At 42.6% G+C, this 24,223-nt stretch overlaps 2 protein-coding genes across 4 annotated transcripts in view; one reads left to right on the forward strand and one right to left on the reverse strand.

Moving 5' to 3' along the window:
* LOC134350790 (homeobox-containing protein 1-like) overlaps nucleotides 1–21,361 on the reverse strand; it is a 77,952-nt gene extending 56,591 nt beyond the window's left edge. For all 3 annotated transcript variants that reach the window (XM_063056482.1, XM_063056481.1, XM_063056479.1), the window contains exon 1: nucleotides 21,165–21,361. The gene's annotated coding sequence lies outside the window, so the exon portion shown is untranslated. The remainder of the gene's footprint in view (nucleotides 1–21,164) is intronic.
* A 166-nt stretch (nucleotides 21,362–21,527) lies between these two features.
* ints9 (integrator complex subunit 9) overlaps nucleotides 21,528–24,223 on the forward strand; it is a 66,156-nt gene continuing 63,460 nt past the window's right edge. Inside the window, exon 1 of the mRNA XM_063056486.1 lies at nucleotides 21,528–21,619. Coding sequence (XP_062912556.1) covers nucleotides 21,611–21,619 — 9 coding nt within the window. The 5' untranslated portion in view covers nucleotides 21,528–21,610. The remainder of the gene's footprint in view (nucleotides 21,620–24,223) is intronic.

Raw genomic sequence — 24,223 nt, forward strand, 5'->3', positions numbered from 1 at the left:
AGATGATGTGACTTTCGAGAGACTCTGAGATTTTTACTGTGCCATGGTCTGTTCTTATCAAATTACGGTATTGCTTTGTATTGTTGTAACTATATGTTATAATTATGTGGTTTTTGTAGTTTTAAAAGTCGGTTTGTCACGTGTTTTCGTGATATCATTCTGGAAAAACATTTTTATCATTTCTTAATGCATGCAGTACTAAATGACAATAAAAGGGGACTGCATGTCCTCATAATCATAATGGAATGCTACCTTAACAGCAACCTATACGAAACCGGATACATCAAGCACTCGTGGGGACTCTGGTAACAACTAAGTGAGTTATCCACATTCACGGAAAAATAACTGGTTACCCAGCAATCAAGCATTGTCAACAGAGGATTGCTATCACATCTTGAATTGGAAGACATACAATCACAATGCACCAAGCAGTTATCACCACAAATTCGAGCCAATCAGGAAATGTGAATAAAACCCCATCTCTACAACTCACAGATTACGCAAAGGTAATAGCATCAGCTTATACACAGGGAATGCAAGTTCAACTGTCACCTCAGGGTAATCAAAGAGAGGTTAATAGCTAAATTGGCGACTGTCAATCAAAAAACTAGACTCCCCAGACTTAGTGAAAAAATTCCATCAGACAGAAGCAGCCAATGGTCCAACATAACTGAGACCAATACCCTGATATATGCACTGGCAGCAGTAGTCCTAGAAATGCTGGGCTCCAAAATGAAATACAGTGGAGAGTACATTCTCCCCTCCAAGCCCTCAGAGATGGTGATTGGAAACCAAGATGAAAACCACAAGGGCGGAGGTCAGCAGACTAACTGAGTTGCAGAAGGCTGGGAAGACCAAAGACTCATCTCAGCTACTAAGGAAGTACAGAGGTATGTCCATTGCCGAAGCCCTGGAAACCATCAAGCAACAGTTAACAGCTCTGGCTACTAGACCACAGAGGGACACTAAGGACTGAGAGACCAAGCAAATAAATGCACTCTTCTCCAAATAAGCAGGGAAAGTATTCCCACAGTTTCAGAGCAACAACATACCAGTATGTGAACCAACCAAAACAGCAACTGGAAGAGTCTATGGGAGAAAGAAACATCACATAACACCAGTGTCCAATGGCTGGCCTCTGCAAACTCCCAGAGCAATCAAGGCTCTGAAATCTCCCAGAGGAAGAGCCAGTCACCAACACAGCGGTAGATGTCCAGCAATGGGTGGCAAGTACGAAGAAATGGACATCACCAGGGCCTGACATGATCCACACTTATTGGCTGAAGAAGCTAACAGCATTACATACACGGCTGGCAGCTCAAATGAACCTGCTGCTTGAAGCAGGCTCCCAGCCTGACTAGCTAACTCAAGGAAGGACAATATTCATAATGAAGGATCCTCACAAAGGACCATCAAACTACCGCTTATAACCTGCCTGACAACAACATGGAAGCTCCTAGCAGGCATCATAGGCAGCAGGCTGAAAGAACGTGTGTAAATTCCTGAGCCCTGCTCAAAGGGGGATTGCTAATTGATCCAGAGGTTCCAAGCACCAACTACTGGTAGACAAAGCAGTCATGCGAGACTCCAACACCAGGCAAACCAACCCAAGCACAGCCTGGATCAACTACCAGAAAGCATAGGACACAATGCCCCACAGATCGATCCCAGAATGCCTGTCTTTTGGATTGGAAAAGTATAAGGTAAACAAGACACTAAAGACACATCAAGAACTCAATGGGCCGTTGGAGGACAACGCTAGAAGTTAACTCAATATTTCTCGTAGCTACAAATTTCTGCTGTTTCATTAAGTCATTCTGCTTTAAATGAACTAGCAGTTCTGTTGCACTTCACACCCTTTGCTTTGGAATTAGACAATGATTCAATAATTTCTTGAATAAAAACAGTATAAATAAGCCAGTTCTAAAATCTGCAGACAAATCATCGCAATCTGCATGTTGTCAATATTGCCCACATAATAATAATAATGATAATAATGTACTTTATTGATCCTGAGTGGGAAATTCTTTTGTTACAGCAGTAACATTTAAAAACTCACTTGCAGACTTAACTAATAATAATGTACAGAATAATATACACAATAATGTACCAAAGCGCAATCATAATGTACAACATAATAAAGCAGAGACTATTGTACTATGGTGTGTGTTCTCTTGTCACACAGAGATGAACTGCTGCTTATTGCATTCGGTAGGGGAGATTTTCTGTTACGATCGTTATGACGGCAGAGCTTAATGAGTCCGCTTGAAAAGCTGCGCAATCAGTAGGTCAAGAGAATGATGTGCCAGATTGTCCATAATGGATAACACTTTGCTTTGTGACCTCCTCTCCACCACCAACTCAATAGAGTCCGGATTGTAGCCAAGGATAGATCCAGCCTTTTTGATGAGTTTCTTTAGGCTTTTTGCATCACCAACACAGATGCTGCTCCCCCAGCATAAAGCAGCAAAGAAGATTGCACTCATTACAACAGACTGGTAAAAAATCTCCAACATCCTGCTGCACACATTGAAGGATCTCAGCTTTCATAAAAAATAGAGTCTGTTCATTCCCTTCTTGTAAACAGCCTTGGTGTTGGTTTTTCAGTCAAGTCTGTTGTTGAGGTGAACACCCAAGTATTTGTACTTCTCTATCACCACAACCTCTTCTCCTAGAATATATACAGGACTCATCACTGTCCTCTTGCTCCTAAAATCAATCACCATCTCCCTGGTTTTGGCCACATTCAGGAGCAGGTGATTCCACCCGCACCACTCCACAAACTTGTCCACCAATCCTCTGTACTCTGACTCCTGCCCACCTCAGATACACCCAACCACCGCAGAGTCATCAGAGAATTTCTGCAAGTGGCAAGACATCAGAAACTGGAAAAGAAAATGTGATTGTGTATGATTGTGCCAAAGTAGAGGCTGACAACTTTTTGTCAGCAGTTTAAGTTCCTTTGTGTGCTAGAAGCAAAAGATGTATGCATGCGCACACCTTAGAGAGAACATTGCTCCAGCCCCAAATTTTCCTCAGGATTTACTCTTGAAGCAAAAATTAGTTGTAAAGGATTGGGAAGCTTTTAAAAACCAACAGAAGGCAGCTAAAAAATCCATAAGGAAAGAAAAGCTGAAATATGAAGGCAAGTTAGCCAGTAATATAAAAGAGGATACCAAAAGCTTATTCAGATGAACAGTAAAGGAGATACACAAGTGGATATTAGACCACTGGAAAACGATGGACAAAGAAATGGAGGACAAACTTTCAGACTTAGGGTAATTTAAAAAAAACAGAATATAAAAACCCTTCCTTTTCCATTTTGTTGTATGAGGGGAGGGTGTTTGGGGGGGGGAGATGTTCTGTTAGATTTTTGTGCAGGGAAGGGGTTGTTCCTGTACCATTTTGCGTGGGGGGAGGGGTTGATGATCAGGATGTCGTTCTTTTTTTGTACTGGGGGGGCGATGGGTTTGATGTTTCTCTCTGAATTACCGTCATATTCTGTCTTTGTTTCATGGCTATCTGGAGAAACACAAATTTCAGAGTATATGGATACAAGCTTTGATAATAAATTAACCTTAAGTATTTTGCATCAGTCTTCACCGTGGGTGACGAGCAGAATGCCAGAAATACGAGAGTATCAGGAGGCAGAAGAAAGGAAACTGTAGGCCAGTTAGCCTGACTACAGTGGTTGGAAAGATGTTGGAGTTCATTAATAAGAATGAGGTTTCGGAGTACCTGGAGCCACATGACAAACCAGAGAAGAGCCCATGGTATTACAGGAGACATACTAGCATGGATAGAAGATTGGCTGACTGGCAGGAGACAAAGAATCAGAGTAAAAGGGGCCTTTTCTGGTTGGCTGCCAGTGACTACTGGTGTGCTACAGGGGTCAGTGTTGGGACCACCTCTTTTCATCTCATATGCCAATGATTTGGACGAAGGAATTGATGGCTTTACGGCCAGGTTTGTGAACGATACGAATATAAGTGGGGGACAGATAGTGTTGAGGAAGCAAGGTGTCTGCAGACAAGTTGGGAGAATGGGCGAAGAATTGGGAGATGGAATATAATGTAGGGAGGAACATGGTCATGTACTTTGGCAGAAGGAATAAAAGGAGTGGAGTTTTCTAAATGGGGAGAAAATTCAAAAATCAGAGGTGCAAAGGGACTTGGATGCCCTCGTGCAGGATTCTCTAAAGGTTAACTTGCAGGTTGAGTCAGTAGTAAGGAAGGCAAATGAAATGTTAGTATTATTTCAAGAGGACTAGAATATAAGAGCGAAGATGTGATGCTGAAGCTTTATAACCACTGGTCAGACTGCACTTGGAGTACTGTGAACAGTATTGGGTCCCTTATCTAAGAAAGGATCTGCCGGCATTGGAGAAATTCCGGGGGGGGGGGGGTTCACAAGAACGATTCCGGGAATGAAACGGTTAATGTATGAGGTGCGTGTGATGGCCCTGGGCCTATACTCACTGGTGTTTAGAAAAATGAGGGACGATCTTATTAAAATGTATTGAATATTGGAAGGCCTAGGTAGAGTGGATGTCTTCTATAGTGCCTAGGACCAGAGAACACAGCTTCAGAATAGAACGATGTCCCTTTAGGAACAGAGATGAGGAGGAATTTCTTTAGCCAGAAGGTGGTGAATCTATGGAATTCACTGCCACAGATAGCTGTGGAGGCCATGTCTTTGGGTATATTTAAAACAGAGTCAAAGTGGCAAAAGTCAGGGCATCAAAGGTGACAGGGAAAAAGTAAATGAATGGAATTGAGAGGGATAATAAATCAGCCATGACAGATTGGCAGTGCAGACTCGATGGGCTGAATCATCTAATTCTGCTCCTATGTCTTAAGGTCTTATTGATGCCATGGCCTCCTGCCCCCACCCACTTCCCAACTGCAGACGACTATCCAACAAAGGAGACCAAGTACTTTTCCCTGATGCATTGCACTGTCTATAGCTCAGGCACCAGTTCAACATCAAGGAGTCAACATTCCGAGAGACACAGTCACTTAATGCAAGTTCACCTCACCCGGCTGCAGCAATGCTCATCTGCTGCTGCAGCAATAAACAGATCATTCTCCCCACCAACCTCAATAAAATATTCTTTTTATACAGGTATCATGATCTGCAGATTCAACATCAAAATTCAATGTATGAATCCAAACCAAAAAAAAATGATAAAGATAATTGACATAAATCAGCTCTTCTGCTCTCTCCACAGATGTTTCCTGACCTGAGTATTTCCATAGTTCCTGTGTTTTTCTTTTTGTAATACATTAATTTGTCAATTTTGCATTCATTTTATAATAGGCCATTTTTTAACTAACTAATCCATTAAAAATTCAATTATAATCCAGTGTTGGCCATATAGTGTTGGCAGACAGAGAAAGCAGGATCTCCCAGTGGCCACACATTTTAATTCCACATCCCACTCCCATTCTGACATGTCTATCCACGGCCTCCTCTACTGAAAAGATGAAGCCACACTCAGGTTGGAGGAACAACACCTTATATTCTGTCTGGGTAGCCTCCAACCTGATGGCATGAACATCGACTTCTCTAACTTCCGCTAAGGCCCCACCTCCCCCTCGTATCCCATCTGTTATTTATTTATTTATTTATTTATTTATATACACACATTCTTTTTCTCCCTCTGTCCCTCTCACTATACCCCTTGCCCATCCTCTGGGTTTCCTCCCCCTTTCCTTCTCCCTAGGCCTCCTGTCCCATGATCCTCTCATATCCCTTTTGCCAATCACCTGTCCAGCTCTTGGCTCCATCCCTCCCCCTCCTGTCTTCTCCTATCATTTTGGATCTCCCCCTTCCCCCTCCCACTTTCAAATCTCTTACTAACTCTTCCTTCAGTTAGTCCTGACGAAGGGTCTCGGCCCGAAACATCTCTTCCTATAGATGCTGCTTGGCCAGCTGCGTTCACCAGCAACTTTGATGTGTGTTGCTTGAAATTCCAGCATCTGCAGATTTCCTCGTGTTTGCATTTTTAAAAGAGTCCTTAAATGAGTGCTGTTATCTCCTTTTGTTCAAGAGCCTGATGGTTGAGGGGTAGTAACTATCCAAGTCCTGAGGCTCCTGTACCTTCTACCTGATGGCAGCAACGAGAAAAGAGCATTGCCTAGGTGGTGAGGTTCTCTGACGACGGATGCTGTTTTTCTACGGCAATGTTTCATGTAGATGTGCTCAATGGTTGTACCCATGATATACTGGGCTGAATCCATTACCTTTTGTAGGATTTTACACTCAAAAGCATTGGTGTTCCCATACCAGGCCGTAATGCAGTCAGTCAGCACACTTTCCACTACACATCTATAGAAGTTTACCAAGCTTTTTGATGACATGCCAAATTTCTGCAGACTCCTGAGAAAGTAGAGGTGCTGCTGTGCTTCCTTTGCAATTATAGTTATATAAATGGGTCCAGGACAGGGGATGTTTTACCCCTCTACCGTCCAATTTCTAAATGGCCATTGAACCCGTGAACACTATCTCATTACTTTATTTTTTAATTTCTGCTTTTACACTACTTATTTTACTTTTAACTATTTACTATACATATATAGTTGCAAGAAAAAGATTGAGAACCCTTTGCAATTACCTGGTTTTCTACATTAATTACTCATAAAATGAAGCATTGTGGAACTTCCAGAAAATCTTTTGCAAACTTGCGCTTTCACTAGGGATCAGGAAAGCGAAAAGGGCCTACGCGGGCAAAATACATGGACACAGGTGACACCAGACGGATGTGGCAGGGAATTAAAGCTCTGACAGACTACAAGATCAGGCAGAAAACTGATGACAGCGACACCTCTCTTCCAGACAGGCTTAACAATTTCTTTGCCTGCTTCGAAGCATCAAACACTACAGCAAGGGGGACCGCCAGTCCCTTTTTACCATCTGACCAGCCGGCTCCAATCACTGATCCAGAGCAAACACGGAGGACCCTTGCCAGGGTCAACCCACGAAAAGCGGGAGGTCCCGACAACATCCCTGGACGTGTGCTCAAGGAATGTGCTGATGTATTTGCAGATGCCCTGACAGACATTTTCAACATCTCCCTTAGTCAAGCTATTGTCCCCAGATGCTTCAAAACCTCCACAATCATCCCTGTAGCAAAGAAATCAGTTGTAGCCTGTCTGAATGATTACCGTCCCATTGCCCTGACCCCCATAGTGATGAAACGTTTTGACGGCTTGTCAAGCCTCATATCACAGCCAGCCTCCCCTCATCACTGGATCCTCTACAGTTTGCTTATCGTCCAAATCGCTCTACGGAGGATGCAATATCCACCACACTGCACACAGTTGTCTCTCACTTGGACAACAAAGACACTTATGCCAGAATCCTGTACATTGATTTCAGTTCAGCGTTCAACACCATCATCCCGCAGAGGCTAGTGGAGAAACTGTCGCTGCTTAGCACTACCATGTGTTGCTGGATTCTGGATTTCTTGACAGAGAGACCACAGTCAGTCCATGTTGGCAGGAACATCTCTGACTCTATCACACTGAGCACTGGATCCCCACAAGGCTGTGTGCTTAGCCCATTGCTGTTTACACTGCTAACACATGACTGTGCAGCCAGATTCAAGGAGAACCTGATCATTAAATTTGCTAATGATACCACAGTGGTGGGGCTCATCAGCAAAAATGATGAAACTATGTACAGGGAGGAGGTCAAACACCTAGAGAGCTGGTGCAGGGATAACAACTTGATGCTTAATGTCACCAAAACTAAGGAGATGATTGTCGATTTCAGACGGTCTCAGCCTGAGCACACACCCTTCAGCATCAGCGGCTCCACAGTGGAGAGAGTGGAAAACATCAAGTTCCTTGGGGTGCACATCTTGGACAATCTCACCTGGTCCAGGAACACCACTGGGATTGTGAAATGGACCCAACAGAGATTGCACTTTCTGAGGAAGCTTAAACAAGCATCACTCCCCACTAACTTCTTAACTACATTCTACAGAGGCGTGGTTGAGAGTGTGCTGACCTTTTACATCACAACCTGGTACTCCAGCTGCAGTGCTGTCGACAAAAAAGCCTTGCAGAGAGTGGTTAGGGCAGCAGAGAAGGTTATTGGGGTCTCCCTACCTTCTGTCCAAGACCTCTTTCAGAGTCGATGCCTCCAGAAGACACGGTACAACATTAAAGACCCCTCACACCCTCTCCATGAACTGTTTGTTCTTCTGCCATCAGGCAAACGTTACAGCAGCATCAAAACTAAAACCACAAGGCTACTAAACAGCTTCCTCCCACAGGCAGTCAGACTGCTAAATAGCTGCTCCACCTGACTCTGCTTTGGACACTTCTAACTTGCACTGGACACTTATAACTGACTTGACTGACATGTGGCTGTTGTGTTTTACTATTTATTGTTATGTTTATTATTTAGTGTTGCGTTTGTTATGTTATGATTGCACTGCCCCTGAGAAACGCTGTCTCATTCTGCCCTGCAGAGCTGATGTATGGTTAGAATGACAGTGAAGTTTTTTGAATGTTGAATCATTGAATGTGCAGCAATGTTTTTTTTGGAGAGCAATGGTTTCCTCCATAGTGTCCCTCCATGAACCACATTCAGTGTTTTCTTGTAATGGACACATGAACAAAGACCTTAGCAAGTTCTAGAGATTTCTGCAGGTGTTTTGCTGTTACCCTCGGGTTCTTCTTCACCTCATTCAGCAATGCACGTTGTGCTCTTGGTGTGATCTTTGCAGGACACCCACTCCTAGGGAGAGTAGCAACAGTACTGAATTTCCTCCATTTGTAGATAATTTCCCTTACTGTGGACTGATGAACACCCAGGTCTTTAGAAATGTTTATTTAGCCTGTTCCAGTTTCATGCATCTCCACAATTCTTCTTCTTCTTCTTCTTCGGTCTCAAAGTTGTTTTGATCATGGCATGCTGCACATAAACATACCTTTCTTGAGAAGAGCAGGCTCCATCAGTAACCTCACTGTGGTCTTTTTTTTATATGGGGCAGGGCACCTCTACAACCCACACCTTTCAATCTCATCTCATTGATTGGAACACCTGACTCCAAATAGCTTTTGTAGAAGGCATTACCCACAGAGGTTCACATTCTTTTTTCAATATAGACAGTGATTATTTAAATGGTGTCCTAAATATTGATGAGAAGTACAATTGTTTGCGTGTTATTAGTTTAGGCAGATTGTGTTTGTCTATTATTGTGACTTAGATGAAGATCAGATCACATTTTTGAGGAATTAATGCAGAAAAATAAGTAATAGTAAAAGGTTCACAAACTTTTTTCTTGTAATTATATACTTAGAATAATTCAGTTTTTTTTCCCTATATTTATCATGTGTTGCATTGTACTGCTGCCACAAAGTTAACAAATTTCACAACATATGCCGGTGAAATTCGACTTGATTTGGATTCTGATCCGATAAAATGCACACCATTCATGTCCAAAGTGCAAGTACTCAGATAGACACAGTGAAGCCCTAAATGGACTCTTCAACTTGTCATGTCTGTGTCAACCTTGATGCTAAATTAAACTAAATCCCTCAGGTCATGTTTGACTTGTTAGAATAAGAAATAAGACGACACAGAAGCAAAATTAGGCCATTCAGCCCAACAAGTCCAATTCACTATTTCATCATGGCTGATCCCAGATCCCATTCAACCCCATACATTTGCCCTCTCACCAAATCCCTTGATGCCCTGAAAAATCAGGAATTTATCAACTTCCACTTTAAATATACCCACAGACTTGGCCCACTGCAATCTGTGGCAGAGCATTCCACAGATTCACCGCTCTCTGGATAACAAAAATTCCTCCTTATTCTGTTCTAAAATGTTGCCCTTGAATTTCGAGGCTGTACCCTCTAGTTCTGGAAACCCCCACCAGAGGAAACATCCTATCTACATCCACCTTATCTAGTTCTTTCAATATTTGGTAGGTTTCAATGAGATCCCTACACAATCTTCTAAATTCCAGTGAGTACAGGCCCAAAGCTGCCAGGCACTCCCCATACGTTAAACCCTTTAAATCCTTCATTTCTGGAATCATCCTCTTGAACCTTCTCTGGACTTTCTCCAATGACAATACAACCTTTGAGTAAGGGGCCCAAAACTGTTGACAATACTCCAAGTGCGACCTGACTAGGCTCAAAAAGCTTCAGCTTTATCTCCTTGTTCTTATATTCTATTCCCCTTGAAACAAATGCCAACATTGCATTTGCCTTCTTTACCACAGACTCAACCTGTGAATTAACCTTCTGGGAGTCTTGCACCAGGACTCTCTCTGATGTTTGAATTTTCTCCCCATTCAGATAATAGGCTGCACTATTATTCCTTTTACCAAAATGCATTATCATACATTTCCCAACACTGTAATCCATCTGCCACTTTTTTGCCCATTCTTCCAATTTGCCTAAGTCATATTGCTACTTCAGCACTACCTACCTCTCCACCTATCTTCGTTTCATCTGCAAACTTTGCCACAAAGCCATCAATTCCATTATCTAGCAACACACATAAAAGTTGCTGGTGAACGCAGCAGGCCAGGCAGCATCTCTAGGAAGAGGTACAGAGGAAGAGGACCAGCAACTTTTATGTGTGCTGCTTGAAATTCCAGCATCTGCAGATTTCCTCATGTTTACAAATTCCACTATCTAAATCACTGATAAACTATGGGAAAAGTAGTGGCCTGATACTGACCACTGAGAACACCTCTAGTCACTAACAACCAACCAGAAAAGGTCCCCTTTATTCCCACTCGCTGCCTCCTGCCTATAGCCATTCCTCTGTACATGCCAGTATCTTTCCTGTAACACCATAGGATTCTATCTTCTTAAGCAGCCTCATGTGTGACCTCTATCAAATGCCTTCTGAAAATCTAAGTAAATGACATCCACTGCCTCTCCTCTGTCCACCCTGCTGTTACTTCCTTGAAGAACTCTAACAGATTTGACAGGCAAGATTTCTCTTTACAGAAACCATGTAGACTTTAACTTATTATATCATTATTCTTCAAGTACACCCCAAACCTTGTCCTTAATAATCGACTCCAACACTTTCCCAACCACTGAGGTTAGGCTAACTGGCCTATAATTTCCTCTGTTTTGTCTTTCTCTCTTCTTAAAGAGTGGAGTGACATTTGCAATCTTCCAGTCCTCTGGGACCATGCCAGAATCAAGTGATTCTTGAAAGATCATGACTAATGCATCCGTTAGCTCCTCAGCAACCTCTTTCAGGACTCTGGGAAGTAGTCCATTTGGACCAAGTGACTTATCCACCTTAAGACTTTTCCGTTTGCCTAGCATGTTTTCCTTTGTAATAGAAAGGACACTCACTCCTGCTCCCTGACGCTCACAGACCTCTAGAATACAGCTAGTGTCTTCCACGGTAAAGGCTGAAGCAAAGTAGTTATCACATTCATCTGCCATTTCTTTGTCCCTGTTACTACCTCACCAGCATCATTTTTTAGTAGTCCAATATTAACTCTCACCTCCCTTTTACTCTGTATATAACTGAAAAAACTTTTGGTATCCTGCTTTATATTATTAGCTAGTTTGCCCTCATATTTCATCTTTTCCCTTCTTATAGCTTTTAGTTGCCTTTTGTTGGACTTTAAGAACTTACCAGTCATCAGCTATATGGAGTACTTCGCCATGTCTTCAACATGAGCCTGAGGCTCCGGAGGGTTCCTGTGCTGTGGAAGACATCCTGCCTCGTCCCTGTGCCGAAGACGCCGCAACCCAGCGGCCTCAATGACTACAGACCGGTGGCATTGACCTCCCACATCATGAAGACCCTGGAGAGACTTGTTCCGGAGCTGCTCCGGCCTATGGTCAGGCCACACTTAGATCCCCTCCAGTTCGCCTACCAGCCCCGACTAGGAGTTGAGGATGCCATCGTCTACCTGCTGAACCGTGTCTACACCCACCTGGACAAGCCAGCGAGCACTGTGAGGGTCATGTTTTTTGACTTCTCCAGTGCGTTCAACACCATCCGCCCTGCTCTGCTGGGGGAGAAGCTGACAGCGATGCAGGTGGATGCTTTCCTGGTGCCATGGATTCTTGATTACCTGACTGGCAGACCACAGTACATGTGCTTGCAACACTGTGCGTCCGACAGTGATCAGCAGCACTGGGGCTCCACAGGGGACTGTCTTGTCTCCCTTTCTCTTCAGCATTTACACCTTGGACTTCAACTACTGCACAGAGTCTTGTCATCTTCAGAAGTTTTCTGATGATTGCCATAGTTGGATGCATCAGCAAGGGAGATGAGGCTGAGTACAGGGCTACGGTAGGATACTTTGACACACGGTGTGAGCAGAATTATCTGCAGCTTAATGTGAAAAAGACTATGGAGCTGGTGGTAGACCTGAGGAGAGCTAAGGCACCGGTGACCCCTGTTTCCATCCAGGGGGTCAGTGTAGACATGGTGGAGGATTACAAATACCTGGGGATACGAATTGACAATAAACTGGACTGGTCAAAGAACACTGAGGCTGTCTACAAGAAGGGTCAGAGCCGTCTCTATTTCCTGAGGAGACTGAGGTCCTTTAACATCTGTCGGACGATGCTGAGGACGTTCTAAGAGTCTGTGGTGGCCAGTGCGATCATGTTTGTTGTTGTGTGCTGGGGCAGCAGGCTGAGGGTAGCAGACACCAACAGAATCAACAAAATCATTCGTAAGGCCAGTGATGTTGTGGGGATGGAACTGGACTCTCTGACGGTGGTGTCTGAAAAGAGGATGCTGTCCAAGTTGCATGCCATCTTGGACAATGTCTCCCATCCACTACATAATGGACTGGTTGGGCACAGGAGTACATTCAGTCAGAGACTCATTCCACCGAGATGCAACACAGAGCGCCATAGGAAGTCATTCCTGCCTCTGGCCATCAAACTTTACAACTCCTCCCTTGGAGGGTCAGACACCCTGAGCCGATAGGCTGGTCCTGGACTTATTTCCTGGCATAATTTACAGATTACTATTTAATTATTTATGGTTTTATCACTATTTAATTATTTAAGATGCAAGTGTAACGAAAACCAATTTTCCTCGGGATCAATAAAGTATGACTATGACTATCCAACTTCCCACTCATTTTTGCTACCTTATATGCCTTTTTCCTTGGCTTTATGCAGTCCTTAACTTCACTTGTCAGTCATGGTTGCCTAGCCTGCCATTTGAAAACTACTTTTTCTGTGGGACACGTCTATCCTGCACCTTGTGATCTATTCTCAGAAACTTCAGCCACCTCTGTTCCACCATCCCTGCCAGTAACCCCCTCCAATCCACCCAGCAAGCTCCTTTCTCATGCCTCTGTAATTCCCTTTATTCCAATGCAATACTGATGCATGTAACGTGTGCTTCTCCCTGTTAAATTGCAGTATGAATTTAATCATATTATGATCAATGCCTCCTCGGGGTTCCTTTACATTAAGCTGACTAATAAAATCTGGGTTATTACACAACACCCAATCTAAGGTAGGCTTTCCCCAAGATTCTCCAGCATTTTGTGAGTGTTGCTCTGGATTTCCAGCTTCCGCAGAATCTCATGTTTAAAACTAAATCCATATTTCATGGATTATTTAGCTGCTGAGTTCAAGAAGGTGGAGACCTTAAAGATTCTAGAGGTGAACATCACTGACACCCAATCCTGGTCCAACCAAGAAAACTCACCTGTTGTCTCTACTTCCTCAGGAGGCTAAAGAAATTCAGCACGTCTCCTTTTAAAAATTGATGTATCACAGAAAACAGAGGATCTGAAAAAGCCGCAGGGGGTTGTAGACTCAACCAGCTCCATCATGGACACTAGCCTCCACAACATCAAGGGCACCTTCAAAAGACATTGCCACAAAAAGGCAGCATCCATTATTAAGAATCCTCACCATCCAAGAAATGCCCTCTTCTCATTGCTACCATCAGAAAACCTGAAGGCATATACTCCACCATCTTCTTCCCATGTTTCTGAATGGTCCATGAACACTACCTCATGATCTTAACTCTTTTCGTGTATGTATACACACTGTTGAGCAGTGTCAAAAAAAGCCCAATTAAATCCACTGTGATTCAACGTTGTTAAAACAATAAAACATGAAAATTTCCAAGGCGGATGAATATTTTTTATAGGCAGTATAAATCAAGGTATTGAGACAGGAGATGGGATGTTATGCTGAAGTTGAACAAGATGTCAGTGAGACCCAATTTGGAGTATTGTGTGCAGTCTACCTGAAGGAAAGATGTAAATAAGCTTAAAAGAGTACAGAGAAAATTTACAAGGCTATTGCCAGGACCAGAGGACCTGAGTTAGAAGGAAAGATTGATTGGTTTAGGACTTTATTCCTTGGAACACAGAAGAATGAGTGGAAATTTGACGCAGGTATGCAAAATTATGAGAGGTATAAATTGGGTAAGTGTAAGCCGCTTTTTCCACTGAGGTTGGGTGGGCTACAATTAGAGCTCACGGGTGAAGGGTGAAAGGTGAAAGGTGAAAACTTTAAGGGGAACCTTCTTCACTCAGAGGGTCATGAGAGTGTGGAACGAGCTGCCAGCACAAGTGGTGCATGCAAGCTCAATTTCAATGTTTAAGTGAAGTTTGGATAGGTACATGGATGGTAGGGGTATAGAGGGGGGCTATAGTCTGGGTGCAGGTCAACAGCACTCGGCAGAAACTAAATGGGCCGATGGGCCTGTGTCTGGAGTATTTCTCTATGACTCTATAGTAAACCCAATTCTGATAATTGCTGAGAGATCCCTTCAATTTAACCAGATAGGAAATGCGCTGCAGGTGTTTTATAAGAAAGGAGAACACCCATGTGAGAATGATCTATGATGCATACACAAATATCCAATTTGGTGTAAATTGCAGGTAAAAGTACAACATGAAATAGCATTTCACTGTATAGTTATTAAATTATTGAATGATGATCAGAAATCAGGATGACCAATCTAGAGTAACAAATTTCAATTTTATCACAGCAGCTGACATATTTAAATCAAAGTGATCACAAACATTTGAAATCAAACAGATTGGATACCGCTGCTGTGACCTTTCCAAGCTAATTTATATAATTATTTAAAAAGCTACCCACTTGACTCCAGGCAGGTTCTTAATCGCCTTCTGCAATGACCATAGAATAAACGTAGGAGGTGAAAGTAAGCCAGCACAGCAAGCTGGTGAGAAACAGCTAACCTCACAGTAAAACAGTACCAATAAGGCGATGGGGCCAAGGCCCGAGAGCGTATCGAAGTGGCAGAGCCCAGGTCCAAGAACAAGGGACAACCTGAGGTTTTGACAATACAAGTGCTGGGCCAGGGTGTCAAGGCTGGAGGAAGGAAGGGGCCAGTTTATTCACTGCTCCGCAAGGTTTACTCATCTCTGCGCTGAACTAAATCTGCAGTGATGACTGCTTTGTGGCTGTGGACCCACTAGCACATTGCGTATTCGATGGTCTTTTTTTAAAAAAATAGGTTCTATTCGCTTTCTTTGTTTTGTGGCTGCCTGTAAGGAGACAAATCTCAAGATTGTAGGTAGCATATATAGTTAGATAATCAATGTAGTTTGATTTTGAAGATATTTAGGTTATTTTCATCCCTGGATAAACAGTCTGTGATGGTCCACATCCAGTGAAAAGATTAAACAAAGGCTGAATCATGGCCACTTTATTAGGTGCAGGAGTGGAACCCAGTTGGTCTTCCACTGCTGTAGCCCATCCACTTCAAGGTCTGACCTGTTGTGTGTTCAGAGATGTTCTTCCACATACTACTGTTGTAATGCATGGTTATTTGAGTTACTGTCACCTTCCTGTCAGTTTGAACCAGACTGGCCATTCTCCTCTGATCTTGCTCATTAACAAGGCTTTTTCACTCACAGAGCTGCCGTTCAATGGATGTTGATTTGTTTTTCACATCAGTCTCTGTAAAGTCTAGAAGCCACTGTGCATGAAAATCCCAGATCAACAGTTTCTGAGATACTCAAACCACCCCATCTAGCACCAACAATCATTCCAAGGTCAAAGTCACTTCCACATTCTGACCACAAACAAGTGAAAAACTGCAGCTGCTGGAAATCCAATGTGTGTTGCTTCTCATTCTGATGTTTGGTCTGAACAACAACTGAACCTATTGGGCATGTCCGCATGTCTTTATCCATGGAGTTGCGGTCACATAATTGGCTGATTAGATATTTCCCTTGACAATCAGGTGTACCTAAAAAAATGCTACTGAGTATATATTTCACTTCTTTCATTGTAGTAAACAACCTGCTAAAGACCACAAAAGCCAGAGGGAGGATATCTTAACCCTGGCTGACAAGATCTTATAAATCACAATCTACATTAGACTGGTCATTTAAAAGGTTAAACGCAGAATTCAACGTGTAAAATTAATAGAAAAATATCAGAGGCTAGAAGTTTGAAATTTGCTTTTCTTCTTTAAAAATCCATTCTATTGTGTTTCTTTGTTTTGTGACTGCCTGTATGTAGACGAATCTCAGTATACATAGTTTGATAACAAATGTATTTTGAACTTTGAAATAGCACCATATGAAGACAGATTCCCTCCCCCCACCCCCCGAGCATGCTTTTGTAAGTGCTGCACTTCAGTTCTACTGATATTTTGAGGTGGAATTTACAGACTTATGACGTTTATTTAAAAGCAGTGGGAAGTTCTCCAAGCCAATCCTCTTCTCTTCAACACCTTTTAAAAGATAGATAGATTATTTGTTATATGTGGTATCTTCGGAGGTTTAAATAGGCTCCCACATTTACAAGAGGACTGTTAAAATTGTCAGGCTGTGAAGTGCTTTGAACAATTCAAGGACAAGAGAAGGTGCCCAAAAGAGCAGGCAGAACATCATGACAAATTCATTAAAACGGCAATACAAGGAAAGCCTGGCAAGATTATAGGACTACTTACCAGGGTTAGGAAGCAGTGCATGCAGAAGCATTGTATATATTATGAAGGGGAAACGTGTCCACTATATGGCAAGGATGTAGGAACAGCTGTCAGCTGTACACTTGATTGAAATAAAGAGAATGCAGAATTTGCAGAAGGATTACATTTACTTTGCAAATAGCAGATGTAATTTAATACTATCAAATGAGAAATATTGATCAGTGCAAGAAAATATGTGCAGCAGGTATTTAACAAAAATAGAGAGTCTATGGAGCATTGAGGAAAAAGTGGAGGAGCAATTAAAAGACAAATAGACTACCTCATATAAATAGATAGATGTTTGGGTCATAGATCTATTAGCTATGCTCGGTTTCTCCCCAACACCCAAATCACTATTTTTGGGATATCTGGGCGTTGCTGGCAACTCAGCATTTATGGTTCACATTAAGTTAATGGAGTTGAGCTTGTATTTCCTTAAAGCACTGTAAACTTCTGACAAAGCTCTAGAGAGAGAACAGATCCAGCAATGATGAAGGAATAGCAGTATATTCTGATCTCAGGATGATGTACATATTACTGTACATGCAGTTTGTAGAGTTCCTATGCATCTGAAGCCTTTGTGTTTCCTATTGGTAGAAGCTGTGGTTTTGGAGATGCAATTGGGGTTGCCTAGGCAAGTAATTACAACACACTTTGTAGATGGCATCGATTGAGCTAGTGTAAGCCTGTGTCTCATGTAGTGGATGGGGTACCAATCAAGCTGGTTGATCTTAGACCAAGGATTCTCAACCTGTTCCCCAGGTTGGAAACTCATGTTGACATATGAGCAGAATTAGGCCATTTGGCCCATCAAGGCTGCTGTGGCATTTGATCATAGTTAATTTAATTTTTCTCTCAATCCCATTCTCCTGCCTTCTCCCTGTAACCTTTGACACCTTTACTAATGAAGAACCTATCAACCTCTGCATTAAACATATCCAATGACTTGGCATCCACATCCTTCTGTGGCAATGAATTCCAGATTCACCAGTCTCTGGCAAAAAAAAATCCTCCTCTCAGTTCTATGCCGAGGCTGTGCCCTATGACCCTGGACTCCCCCACTACAGGAAACATCCTCTGTACTCTCACTCAGCCTCGGCTTTTCAATATTCAACAGGTTTCCATGACACTCCCCCATCAATCCTTCTAAACTCCATTGAGTATAGGCCCAGAGCCACCTAACAATTTCCATGCATTAATCCTTTCATTCCTGGGATCATCTTTGCGAACCTACTCTGGACGCTCTCCAAAGCCAGCACATTTTCCCCCAGACAGTATCCATCTCATGCACTACTGGGGCAGCATTCAAGCCAAGCAGGTAGACAGTATCCCAAAGGACACCTGCTTTGTGGCTCAGAGATAATGGAAAGCCTTTGGTGTGCCAAGAGGCAACACACTGTGTAGATTACCCAGCCTCTGACACGCTTGTGAAGCTGGTCTAGTTGAGATTCTGGTCAATGGTAAAAATATTGAAAATCAGGTGTGAGATTGCAGCTCATCTAGAAAGAAAACTCTGATCTCAAATCTCCACTGTCTTGTGGCTATATCCATTCATGGGGAAGACTTTGGGAGTAAACTCCGAAGGAAAAGTCTGGAGCTGGAGTCCCTAAGACAGTTCTATGTTGAGTTCAATGCTGACTGGCAATTCCTGTGCCACTACTGGTACCAAACTGAATCGGTCTATGCTGTTCCTTTGAGTTCATCAGATGCATGGAGGGGAGAGCCTGCTGCATGGGCAACAGCTTGCTCTCCATATCGTAGTGCACAGGCTTGCATATCTACACAGCCAGGACTCAACATCCATGGTCGATCCTGACTGACAGAGGCCTCACTCACTCATAGTTTAATGTCAAATTCAAAGTTTAGTATCAATATATGTCACCCACCATAGATCACCAAAATTCGTTGTCTTGCAGGCATGACAGGAAAATAAGGAAATGTAATAGAATGTACTAAAAACTATACATTAGCAAAGACTGACAAACCACCAATGTGTAAAAGATAAACTGTGCCAATAAAAAAATACTGAGAATGTGAGTTGTAAAGAGTCCTTGAAAGTGGGTCTGGAGGTTGTAGAATCAGTTCAGAGTGTGGTGAGTAAAGTTATCCACACCAGTTCAAAAGTGTAATGGCTATAGGGTAATAAACTGGTGGTGTGGGACCCGAGGCATGGACAGAGAGACTCATTTCAGTGCTATATAGCTGTATAATTTTATGATTGTACAAAAAGTTTCTACTTTCCTACTCTACACAGAGTCCTTTGTCTTAGCCACAGGCTCAATTATAGCCATCAGAAGCTGCTGAAAAATAACATCTCTAAAGGAGCTTACTAAAGACTATCTCCCCACTCCCCGTCCCCCAAGAAACAGAAGTCAGCAGTTATTTTTTCTTATTCATGCAAATGCATTCAGTTATTTCAAAATACCACATGACTACCATTGCCAATCCATTCATAGGAAGATTTGTTCAGCTGCTTCCTAACTCAGAGCAACTGCTTTCAGCTATTGTCGAAAGTCAAATCTAAAAATCACCAAATTTCAAAGTATTTATTGTCAAAGTACATATATGGCACCATATTCTCCTGATATTTACTTTCCTGTCAGCATTCACAGTAGATACAATCAAACAAAACAGAATCAACAAAAGACTGTACACAGCAAAGACAATCAACCAATGTGCAAAAAAACAACAAATTGTGCAAATACACAGAAAGAAAAAAAAGGTAATAATTATCGAGAACTTGAGTTATAGAGTCAATGAAAGTGAGTCTATTGGTTGTGGAATCAGACCGGTATTGGGCTGGTTCAGGAGTCTAATGATTGTAGGGTAATAATTGTTCCTGAACCTGGTGGTGTAGCTCCTGAGTCTCCTTCCGGATGACAGAACTTTCACTCTTAATCCCATTCTCCTGCAAGTGTTACAACACGTTCACACAATAAGACTAAAAATCTAAACATAAATTAGACAATAAGCCATAGAATTGGACCATTCGGTCCATCGAATCTGCTCTTCTACTTCATCATGGCTTATCCATTTCCCTCTAAAGCCCATTCTCCTGCCTTCTCCCCATAACCTTTCATGCCCTGACTAATCAAGAACCTTTCGATATGTGCTAAACTCCCAACTGTAATCTCCTTTCAGCCACAACTCAGTGATGCTGAATTACACAGTAATCATAGTTACAAAGTCACTTAGTGAGAGATACTTGATTAAGGTGTTCAAATGAAATACAGATCAAATAGATAGTCAAAGACTTCAGCCCCACAAAATGGCAAACACCAGGGGGCATAATTTGAAGGCGATTGCAAGAGAGTATAGAGGGGATTTTTTTTTTAAACACACAGAATGGTGGATGTGTGGAACACCCTGCCGGGGTGGTGATAGAGGAAGATACACTGGGGACATTTAAGAACCTATTAGATAGGCACATGGATGAAATGAATTTGGAGGGCTATGTAGGGGAGAAGGGTTAGATTGATTTTAGAGAAGGTTAAAAGGTTGGCAGAATGTTGTGGGTCAAAGTGCCTGTACTGTGCTGTAATGTTAATCCCTATATATAAAGACAATAAACTATAACACATAGAAGCAGAATTAGGCCATTCAGACCACCGTCTGCTCTGCCATTCCCACCATAGCTGATTTATCATCACTCTTAACCCCATTCTCCTGCCTTCTCCCCATAACCTTTGAAGCTGCCAATCTCCACTTTAAATATACCCACTGGCTTGCCCTCCATAGCATTGAAAAAGAGTGATAATACATTATGACATTATGACTCATAGTTAATTATTGCCTTTAGATGCTTTGCCTCAATAAAGAAACTAAGCATTTCACTTCTGGGAAATACGGTACAAAGGTCCTGCATAACTTACTCACCCAAATAACATTTGAGGTACTCGAGAAAATAATCTTTATCAACTTTCTAACAACAATGAGAATCTTGTACCATAAACTGTCAAATCTTATTCAATGGTGGCACCAGTTGTTTAAAGTGTCCCTTATTTATTTTGACGTATTGAACTTTGGACAAATTATCCCTCGTGCTTTAAGCTGCTCTGTTTAAAAGAAATAACCTTGTCCTTAAGGTTCATCAGCCCTGTAGCTCAGGGAACACAAAGTTCCGAAACATTTACGTGAAAAATGGAAGTACAAATAAGACATACGAAACCTACTTCCTATCCATAAATATAAACATGCAACCTCTAGGTCCATGCAGAAATGAAACGTACCTTCTCAGCTTCCTCTGTGATTAGTGTAAAACCCTCATCCATTTAAATATGAGAGAATTCTTTTCAGCAAGGAGTAATTCCTTCATCTAGACGCATACATTTGAACAAAAAACATCAAAAAGTTGTTTAATTCTCCAGTTGAAGACGGAACAACAACGCCTTTGTCTGCCCCACACCCGCCATGATCAACAACACCAAACTCCCACAGAAGGGGCCCCACAAACACAAGGCGACACCGGCACGCTCGCGAGGGCCGCTGGGACATGTAGTTGCTGACCCCAGGCGCCCTGTGGGGTGACTCGCGCAAGTTTGGTCAGAATAGAACTTCAACACCCGCCGTACCTTGCGCCGGCTGGCGCCTGCGTAACTCGGCTGATGGCAGTTCACTTCCTTTTGAACTTTAGCTCGCTGGCGCTTCTCATGGAAACTTGGTGTGTGAGAGCAGGATGAAACTGGTGAGGAATCGTAACTGTTTCTGTTTATAGCTGTTCAAAGTGGCTGTAGAGTGCTAAAAGAGATATATAAAACCTTTAGGGCCACATATTGGCCCTGTAGCCCATTGCTGTAATCTAATTTGCTGCTTCAGATTCCAGTGTCTGCAGTGGTTTCTGTCTACGGAGCACTCATTTCTTCCCGCTCCAGCTTTTGAGAATCAATAACTGGAGGGCGTAGGTTTAAGGTGAGAGGGGAGAGAGATTTAATAGGAACCCGCGGGGTAATTTTATCATCCAGAGGATGGTGCGTAGATGGAATGAACTGCCAGAAGAAGTGAGTGAGGCAGGTATGTTAACATTACTTAGAAGGCTGTGGAAGGTGTAGAGAGATTGGGCAAATGGGGTTATTTTAGATGAGAAACTTAGTTAGCGTGGACCAGTTGGACAGAAGGGCCCTTTTCAGTGCTCTGTGACTCTGTTTAGGGCGTGGGAGCAAATTGGTCGCATGAATTGAGGATCGGTGTGAGGTTTGGTTTTGCATGCCATTCAGTACACCGAGGGAGTGCAAAGGGAAAAAGCAATATCACAGTGTAGGAGTTAATACTACAGTTACAGAAGGAACAGGGCAGGCAGACCATGAGGTGCATGGGCCGTGGTGAGCAAGGCTGGGCTCCGTAGTGAATTGGCTTTTTGGATTCAGAACTGGCTTGCCCATAGAAGGCAGGGGGTAGTGGCACTCATTCTAGCTCGACGTTTGTGATGTGCTGCAGGGATCTGTACTTGGACCTCTGCTGTTTGTGATGTATATAAATGACCTGGGTGAAAATGTAGATGGGTGGGTTAGTAAGTTTGCAGGTGAATCAAAGATTGTGGATAGTGTAGATGATTGGCAAAGACAAAATACAGTGGGATATGGACCAGTGGTAGATGCTGAGCACCTTTTCACTACGTCTTATAACAAACAACTGAGAGTGGATCAATCATAAGTGCACTTATTTTACTTGCTGCAAGGGAAGACTATTACCATACAAGAGCTGGTCATAGCTTCGCAAAAACAGACAGCTAAGTCACTCCTTTTTACACAACTGTTATCTACCTGTGCTGGTTCAGGGACAGGGTGCATTCTACTAGTCTGCTTAATAAGTGTGCTTGGCATTCTTCCAGTAACCAAATCCCCTTGTCTTTCTGCAGTTTATCATATAGTCAAGGTCCATCAGCATAATGTCGCATAAACACTGTTAGTAAAGTACAATACGGGTTCCTTTTTGTTACAGACAAAAATGCCATTTTGTTACTACAAGTAGAGTATATCTTCAGACAGAAATGGGTAGAGAAATGTCAGGTGGAGCTTAACCTGGCCAAATTTGGAGTGTTGCACCTTGGAAGGTCAAATATATAGAGGCAGTACACTGTTGAGGCCAAGACCTGACAGTGACTACATAGGTTGATAGAGTGGTTAATAAAGTATACGGCATGCTTGCCTTTAATAGTCAAGGCATTGAGTTCAAAAGTCAGGAAGTTATGTTGCAGCTTTATAAAACTCTAGTTCAGCCATGTGTACTTCTGGCCCCCCATTATAGAAAGTGTTATGCTTTGTAACTCCAAAAACTAATTGAAAGAAAAGCAAGGAGCCAGGAATAAACGTGTCTACTTAGTTTTTACTTATAGTGAGGCATGCACTTATGATGTGGTGGTGTTCTGATGTATGCCATTCACTTACTTTTGCATGTAATCCGTAATGAATTATTTAAACAAAGAATGCCTAATCGAACATTTATTTACGTTATTACTCAAATACTACTGAAATATTAAATACACAACACTTCTCCATTCTTAGCTATAAACTCCAACTCAATATAAAATGCATCTCAACTTGTATATGTAAATGCGTATGGTATACTGTATAATACAACTACTGTATAGACATCCACATCATCATAGATTTGAAATTGGCCCATTCAGACCTAAACATTTAATCACTGTGGAGGATTTCCAGCCCTGGTGAGATAATGTCTCTCCTGTCGAGGTGGGGGTAGTGCATCCGTGCCAGGTGAGACTTGTGACTGTGAACGATCCCAGGTTCTGGGGCCTCCTCTGTGTAATTGACTCTGGGACTGCTGGAAGTGGTTCTGACAGCTCTGGACATCTTTCTTCTGGATGTGTTGGCATCACAGACTGTGCATGGCAAGCTGCTCGACCTGCTGATCTATCCCAGCCACCAGACAAAGCTTTGAGCCAACATTTTGATCACGTCTAAGTTACCGGCATGTGGCTCCTCCAACGCTTCCACTCTTGGCTTGGATGATACAACAACTCTCAACCTCTGCATAAGGCAACTTCTGTCAAGGCCAAGTTCATCCTGGCGCTGGTAAAAATGGGAGAACTGGAATTACTGCTGCACATCACAGCTATTTTGGGTTGCCATGTAGACCTGAGACAGTGTGGGATCTTTTCTGGTTTCCCTTTGGATTGTCTCTGCCATAATAAGGAGTCTTTCAATTTGGAACCATTGTATAACATGGGCCAAAGTGCCTGTTCTGTGCTGTAGTGTTCTATGTTCTTCGTTTTGTCCCTCAGCAACATCATCTAAAATAGTCATTGTCGTGTTGCTGCTTGTGAGATCCC

This window comes from Mobula hypostoma, chromosome 8 (assembly GCF_963921235.1).
Source record: "Mobula hypostoma chromosome 8, sMobHyp1.1, whole genome shotgun sequence".
Classification (NCBI taxonomy): Eukaryota; Metazoa; Chordata; class Chondrichthyes; order Myliobatiformes; family Myliobatidae; genus Mobula; species Mobula hypostoma.